We start from the raw sequence: 8422 nt of genomic DNA on the forward strand, positions 1-8422 counted from the left end.
GGTAAATAAATATAGTCATACAATGGAAAACTACACAACAATTTTTTTAAAATTCCCCAGAGAGGGCAAACCCTGTGCTGTTATTTTCGCCCCCCACGCCCACCCCAGACACTTTAGTCTTTCTCTGTGCCGATGCTAACCCTTCCGGACTCTATTTCCTAGGCTCCCTTACTCTGCCTCCCACTTAGGTTTGGCCCATGGGGGGCCAGGACAGAAGGCTGGAAGGCGGGAGGAGGGAGAGGTGGGGATGTTGTTCCTCCCGTCTCCTCCCTGCTTGGCTGCAGCCTTCAACTACTACTGCTCCAGCCCTGTAGCTCCCCTTCCCAGCAACAAGCTTTGACCAACCTCTGGTGACTGACCCCGTCCTCTGTCCCTTTAGGCTCCAGTGGCCTCACACTTAAACTGCCACACCTCAGTACTACCCTTTCCTTAAACTCTTCACTGAGATCCTTTAGGGAGAGACGTTTCTTGCCAGAGCCCTGCCTGAGTCTTCTCTACACGGCATCTGGCCCATCTCACTCCCTTGCAAGTGTTTGTATTTGTATTTGTGCTATAAAGATATGTATCAGGGCCCTGGCCAGGTAGTTCAGTAAGTTACAGTGTCATCCGGGTACACCAAGGTTGCAGGTTCAATCTCCAGTCAGGAAGCAACCAATGAATGCATAAAAAAATGGGAAACAAATTGATGTCTCTCTCAAAACCAACTTTTAAAAAAGGTATGTATCACCCTAGCCCCATGGTCAGCAAACTGCGGCTCGCGAGCCACATGTGGCTCTTTGGCCCCTTGAGTGTGACTCTCCCTAAGCCTTAGGAGTACCCTAATTAAGTTAATAACAATGTACCTGCCTATATAGTTTAAGTTTAAAAAATTTGGCTCTCAAAAGAAATTTCAATCATTGTACTGTTGCTATTTGGCTCTGTTGACTAATGAGTTTGCCGACCACTGGACTAGTTAATCTTCCTCTGAAATCAATACAAATATATATATATATATTTTAATTAAAAAAAAAGATATGTATCAGTAATACATGGTGTTGTTCTGAATGTTCTGCTTTATTATACTTGTCACACTGTATATACCTCTCTGCAACTTTTCATTTCAGTGTTGCTTTTCTATTTAAAAGATGTATCCGTATTGATACACGTAGCTCTAAGTTTCTCCATTCTGCTCTTCATACCCCACTCCATGGCTCAGTGGAATTATCCATTTTTTAGTTGTTATAAACAAGTGGTATGAAAATTCTTGGACATATCTCCTATTTGAATTTTTAACTATGTGGATATGTATTACTTATAAAAATGTATAATGGATTAAAAAAAGAGAGAGAGAAGCACTGCCCTGACTGGTGTGGCTCAGTGGATAGCGCGTCAGCCTGCGGACTCAAGGGTCCCAGGTTTGATTCCGGTCAAGGGCATGTACCTTGGTTGCGGGCACATCCCCAGTAGGGGTTGTGCAGAAGGCAGCTGATTGATGTTTCTCTCATCATCGATGTTTCTAACTCTCTATTCCTCTCTGTAAAAAAATCAATAAAAATATATTTAAAAAAAAAAGACAGAGAAGCACTAACATTAGCTCTGAGCTGAGATGCCCAGTGTCCTTCCTGCACATCTGATTTCCCTCCTTTCATACCATGTACTGATGACACAAATAAGCGAGTTTCTGTTGGAGGACTCAGATCTGCCACCTCTCCTGTCCTCTGAGGCCCCAAGCTCTGCTCCAGTGGGAAGAAGAGGTTAATGACTCCAGGCCCCAGCATGGCTGTGAGACACTTGGAGATGCGTTCCTAACACAAGGCACTTGAAATGAGTCAACATGTAATGCAAGAATTGCCAGCAATGGAATCTCGTGGCATTTTCAGAGTGAGCTCTGGCCCAGGAGCATCAGGAGTTGATGGGCAACCTAGTAAATTTCAACAGAGCCATGGTCACCAATAAAATGTGGTGCCTGAGAGCTGTGTCCTTCTCTGGTGGTAAGTTTTTAAAAGATGACATTTATATAGTTCTCTTTCCAAGATATCAATGTCAGATAAAGATTTCTGGATGCTGAGTATACCTAAGACTCGTCACCATGGAAACACTACCAAGGTTGGCAAGTTGACTTCACCTCAACTGTATCAACTTTATACAGAGAAAGATGCTGAGTCATGTGCAAGGATCGATTAGTAATGTCTGTTATGTGAGCAGTAACTGAAAGTGTCAGCATGCATATCAGGCACTTGGAAGGCAGGATAACGTAAAGAGCTAAATGATTACATTATGTAGTTAGACTGACTTCACATTCAGGAGTCTGCCTCTTGTTAGCTGAGTTATGTAATCTGTTTGTACCTCAGTTTACTCAGCTGAGAAAGGACTAGAAGATGAGGTCTATGTAACAGGCTACCTGCTGGTTTTTAAAAATCAGCTTTATTGAGGTATAACTTACATATCAATTTGCCAGTTTTCAGTTGTACAATTCAATGAATTTTGGCAAATATATACAATTGTGTAACCACCACCACCATCAGCACATAAAACAAAGGTTCTGTTCAGGCTGATGTTGCTCAGTGGTCAGAGCACTGGCCCGCAAACCAAAGGGTCTCGGGTTCAATTCCCAGTCAAGGACATGTATCTGGGTTGCAGGTTCAATCTCCAGCCCCAGTCGAGACATATGCAGAAGGCAACAATCGATGTGTCTCTCTCACATCAATGTTTCTCTTTTTCTCTCTCTCCCCCCATTCTTCCCACTCTCTCTAAAAAAAAAAAAAAAAAAATCAATGGAAAATTATCCTCGGGTGAGGATTAAAAAACAAACAAAACAGCCAAAACCGGTTTGGCTCAGTGGATAGAGCATTGGCCTGCGGACTGAAAGGTCCCAGGTTCGATTCCGGTCAAGGGCATGTACCTGGGTTGCAGGCACATCCCCAGTAGGAGATGTGCAGGAGGCAGCTGATCGATGTTTCTCTCTCATCGATGTTTCTAACTCTCTATCTCTCTCCCTTCCTCTCTGTAAAAAATCAATAAAATATATTTAAAACAAAACAAAAAACAAAACAAAGGTTCCTAAATTTTTCTGGTTTACCACACCCTTAGTATCTAAGTAAACTTTTCACAGAGTCCTCGGGCCAAATAACTAAAAAGTATTTAGGTCCTAACAACCTAGTAGACTTTTGGAGGGGGGAAAAAACACTTTGAAATTGACAAAAAATATATTTATTTTCATTCTGAAAACAAACAAACAAAACAAAGTTATTTACTAATGGGAATGCGTGTGCCTGTTGGCTCCCCACAAATTCTCAAACCTTGGCATCAAATTAGACATGGCCGCCATCATTTCCTGTTCCATGCTGATTCTCACCGAGCACTTGATTTTAATCAGAGACCACAGAAAATCCAACTTTACAAAGATATGACACCATCGAAAAGAATGTAACATGACCTAATGTACAACTGTGAACTGCCCCAAGCTAGCAGCGTCAGTGGTGTGGGACACATGTCATTGTGTTTCCCTTGAAAATTCAATCAGACCATAGAACCCCTGTGGCTTTTCTGCAGTTTCATGGGGAAGCCTTGACACGGTTTGGGAATCACAAGGACAGGCTGTTTCTATTAGCCCCCAACGATGCCTATCTAGCAACCCTTGTCTGTTTGTTTTCACTACCAGCATTTTTATTTTCCTTCATGAAACCACCCCTCCCCTATTCTTATTTCATGTGGTTTAAAGTAGCACTGATTCCAGTGTGAGCTCCAGGGGTAGACATGTAACCAAGGCACTGCCAATCAGTGCCCCAGTGACTGGTAAGGGATAATCACATGACTCAAGTCCAGCCAGTGAGAATCAGCCCTGGGACTCTTACTGGAATTACTGGGAATAAGATGCACTGTTGTTTTTTTTTCCAGTTTGCTAAGTAGATGGTAGATGTCAGCCTGGAGCCGCCAGTGGTCATCTTTACTATAACAAGGGAGACCCAAATCGCCTAAGAATAAAGGTGACAAAGAGGAGACAGAGAGACACACCCACAGAGACATCATTGGAGCCCCTGGATCCAGCCTTACCTGAAGCCGTTTGTCACTGGACTTTCCAATACATCACCAATAAACCCCCTTTTTTGGCTTAAACCAGCAGAATTGGGTTTCTGTCACTTGCAACTAAAAGTTCTGACTTGCCAAAACCGGTTTGGCTCCGTGGATAGAGCATCGGCCTGCGGACTCAGCGGTCCCAGGTTCGATTCCGGTCAAGGGCATGTACCTTGGTTGCGGGCACATCCCCAGTGAGGGTGTGCGGGAGACAGTTGGTCGATGCTTCTCTCTCATCGGTGTTTCTAGCTCTCTGTCCCTCCACCTTCCTCTCTGTCAAAAATCAATAAAAATATATTTTAAAAAAAGTTCTGACTAAATGCTATTCTTTTAAAGAACCACACAAATGAAATGAGACCTCACAAGTTCAAAAGTTTTCTTCTACAGCCAAGCATCTCAAGAAGGGTTCAGAGTCCACTATGTTAGGAACCAAGAAAATATCTGACCCACAGAACGCAGACTCTGGTGTTCAACGATTTGGATTTGAATCCTGGCTCCAGCACTTACAAGCCATAAAACTTTGTATAACTTACTGACCTCTGTAAATTGGTGATAATGGGATCTATTTCTTAGGGTTTTAATACTATCTTCCTGCTTGCAGCCTGCCCCACCCTGATGTCTATTCCATACACAGCAGCTAGAGGGATGCCCATTTCATTGGTAGTAAGAGCAAAAGTATCTTTTAAAAAATATTTGTATTGATTTCAGAGAGGAAGGGAGAGGGAGATAGAGATAGAAACATCAATGATGAGAGAGAATCATTGATCAGCTGCCTCCTGCACACCCCCCACCAGGGATCGAGATAGCAACCCAGGCATGTGCCCTTGACTGGAATCAAACCTGGGACCCTACAGTCCGCAGGCCGACGCTCTGTCCACTGAGACAAACTGGCTAGGGCAAAAGCCAAAATCTTTACAATGGTCTACCTATTATGAGGTCAAGTTTAGGGAAAGCCCACTCTAGCTATCTCCTTCCTTGGTGGCAAGGGCAAGGTCAGGTTTCCAGTGATGTAAGGCAAGTCGGGAAAGGCTCATTAAACCACCTGCCACCGTGTCTGTGAGTGACCTTCTGTGGTCACACCACCGGCCACAGGGCCACGCTCAATTTACCATCAAGGCTGAAATCCAAACAGCTAAAAACGAAATAACCATAGCGACCTGACCTTCCCCCGGAGTCCAGTGAGGCCCCACAATCAAAAGAAATCAGATCTTTTCCTCTGGAAATTCCCAGAGATTATGACTTTTGATGGGGAGGGAGGAATTCTAAAGACCTTTCAAATCCTCTAGGGTCTGAGTTAGGTTTCCTCTTTCCTCCCTTCAAGTGTAACAGGGAAGGAGAGGTAAAACCCAGTGATATATACCACAGTGCCCCAAGAAAGGAAATCAGAGAGATACAAGCATGAAATCCATGAATCCCAGATTCCGAGGTAGATTAGGAAAATTAAGATAGACTGAGATTTTCTGGTGGAAAAAAAAAAAAAGAAAGAAAAACCTTCCTATTGTGAAACTTTCTAGTTCCCATCTGTCCACTTGCCTCCCTACTGTAACCCCCTTGTTCCCCAATAAATGCCTCATCTGAAAGTCTGTCCAATAAACAATGACAAGGTACACCCTACTTATTTTTTAAAAAATATATATATATATATTATTGATTTTTTTACAGAGAGGAAGGGAGAGGGATAGAGTTAGAAACATCGATGAGAGAGAAACATCGACCAGTCGCCTCCCGCACACTCCCCACTGGGGATGTGTCCGCAACCAAGGTACATGCCCCCGACCGGAATCGAACCTGGGACCCTTGAGTCCGCAGGCCGATGCTCTATCCACTGAGCCAAACCGGTCAGGGCTCCCTACTTATTATATATGTATTTCCAGAGACTTTCAACTCAGGAGTTCAGAGCTCTCACATTGAATATGACAGACAGGGGCCTCCCAACACAAGGACATCCATCTGAAGTAAACATTTACAGAACTAAGCTCTAGCCCCAACTTTGTCACTAAATAGCTGTGTGACCCCGGTTACATTAGCATGGCCCAAGCTTCAGTCTCCTCATCTATGAACTGAAGACACAGTGTTTTTCACCTTCACCCCACCGCCACCCCCAGGGGACTCTGCGGCCTTCCATCCATCACCGGCCTCTGATCTAGAAGCTGCCACCAGAGCCTGAGGCCAGCAGGGGTGAAAGCGGCCGCACAACCTGTCACCCAAATGCCTAAGTGTGCATTTGGGCTGGGGCAAGGGCAAAGGTTATGCCCTCCTGTCAGGTAGGGAATTGATGCTCCCTCTTCCCCAAGTCCACTCCATGCCCTACTGCTGAAGAACTAAGCAGGGGCGTCACAGTTCCCACCAGGGGAGCCCTTCTACAAGCCCTGCTAGGCACCCGGGGATGAAATCCAGAATTAATGCCCCATCCCTCCTGTCCCTCACCCATCTGAGCCCCGGAGACACCAAATAAGAACACAACAACAAATCAAACTGTCTCTTTGCAACCTCTGCCTGCCAAGACCTGCTGTCTAATTGCTGTTAATTGCATTAATCGCATAGCTCTGAAGTGCCAGGACTCCTCCTTCTCTAGGATAGTGACGGCGAACCTTTGGAGCTCGGCGTGTCAGCATTTTGAAAAACCCTAACTTAACTCTGGCGCCGTGTCACATAGAGAAATTTGATATTTGCAACCATAGTAAAACAAAGACTTATATTTTTGATATTTATTTTATATATTTAAATGCCACTTAACAAAGAAAAATCAACCAAAAAAAATGAGTTTGCGTGTCACCTCTGACACCCGTGTCATAGGTTCGCCATCACTGTCCTAGGACCTAGGGCCTAGGCTAAGGCAGGACAAGGGGAAGGGATGATGAACAACAAAAGCTCCACACCGCAAACCTCTTCTCCCACTCCTGACCCCAACACCCCCTCCGTGGACGTGACATGAGAGCCCAGTAGGACACAGCATGAAGCGGCGGCTGGGTTTCCTCAATGGCAGTGGAGCCACCAGGGTCCCCAGGGAGCTGGGTGGGACCCAAGCTCCAGACCTGAAGGAGAGGGCACCAACCCACACACGCCGGACAAGCCCAGAAAGGGATACCGCTTTGGCTCTGGGTACCTTATCCTCTGCTCATGCCTCAAACTGTCCCGTCTCTCCAGCACCCCTCTCTCTATTCATCCGGACCTGCTGTCTCAGGTCTAGGAGGACTCCTTACAAATACCCTTGGCAATCCCTTCTCCCCTCCTCTGGACACTGTAAGAGGCCAGCCAACTGCAGACAAAAGCTACGCGCTCGGGGCAAATGTCATTGCTCAGGCTGAGGACAAGGAGGAGTTGGGGAGATGCGTGATCGGACTTCAGGCAAGCAGAGCCTAACTCCGAGAAAACAAACACAAGAGGGTAGCTGCAGCCGGGGCAGCCCCATCTCCAGAAATGGTCCAGGAGTCCCCTTGGCCAACCCCAAGGTTTCTCGGGGCGTCTTTAGTCACCGGGGTAGGTAGCTGAGGCCTCTGAGAACTCAGGAACAAACCCCCTGCCCGGACCTCCGGGCCACAAAGCCATGCTCTCAAGGGGCCTCCCTTGCCTCCGCCCCCAGCCCACCCGTCCTCAGGTTCCGGGCCAGAAGGGTGAGGGCAGGAAGCAGCCCTCACCCTCCCGAGGGAGGCAACCCAGCTGTCAGAACTGACAGATGCCATCCGCCACGCCAAAGTCAGCCTGCAGCAGCGCCCCGAAGGCGGAGAACGGGGAACCCCAGTCCCGAAGCAGAGCCGATGGGTTCAAGGTGAATGTCTCCCAAGCACATCTTCCCAACAGAGCCGCAGCGGAGGGCTGCTCCCAAGGACAGAGGGGCAGTTGAGCTGCCACAAGTCGAAGGGTGGGGTGAGGGGAGACCCCTGAGGAGGTGGGGGCAGGGCTGTTCCCTCCGAGTCCCAGCACAGACCTGTCCCCGCAGGCCTCCCCGACATGGACACGCCTGGAACTTCCCCTCAGAGGCCACAGACCAACTTTCTGCAGCGAAGGAGGTGCTCAGTGCCAAGAGCCGGTGCGAGGGCGGGGGGAATGGGGGCTTCGAGCGGGCGCCCCAAGTGGGTGAAGAACTGAAGTGCTGGGAGATGGAGGGGGCTGGTCCACGCGGACCACCAGCTTCCAGGGCCTGGCCAGGGACACCCCTGGGCCCTGATGGTGCCCACCGCCCGGGCTGGGGGAGCAGGAAAGGGAAGGTACTGCAGCTCAGGTAGCCGAGTCGAGGGACCAGGTGGCCCGGCCTTACCTGCAGTTCCTGAAATTCTCCCTCTAGCTCGTGCCACTCGCGCTCGCAACGCTCCCGCTGGCCAGACATGGTGCAGCGGCGCGAGGCGGAGGCGGCTGCTCCCGCAGCGTA

At 47.7% G+C, this 8422-nt stretch overlaps 1 protein-coding gene across 1 annotated transcript in view; it reads right to left on the bottom strand.

Moving 5' to 3' along the window:
- The window catches only part of TMEM120B (transmembrane protein 120B), a 45065-nt gene extending 36650 nt beyond the window's left edge, over positions 1-8415 (bottom strand). Inside the window, exon 1 of the mRNA XM_006768898.1 lies at positions 8312-8415. Coding sequence (XP_006768961.1) covers positions 8312-8380 — 69 coding nt within the window. The 5' untranslated portion in view covers positions 8381-8415. The remainder of the gene's footprint in view (positions 1-8311) is intronic.
- Positions 8416-8422: the final 7 nt, after the last annotated feature.

The sequence above is a fragment of the Myotis davidii genome, unplaced genomic scaffold (genome assembly GCF_000327345.1).
Source record: "Myotis davidii unplaced genomic scaffold, ASM32734v1 scaffold223, whole genome shotgun sequence".
NCBI classification, from domain to species: Eukaryota; Metazoa; Chordata; class Mammalia; order Chiroptera; family Vespertilionidae; genus Myotis; species Myotis davidii.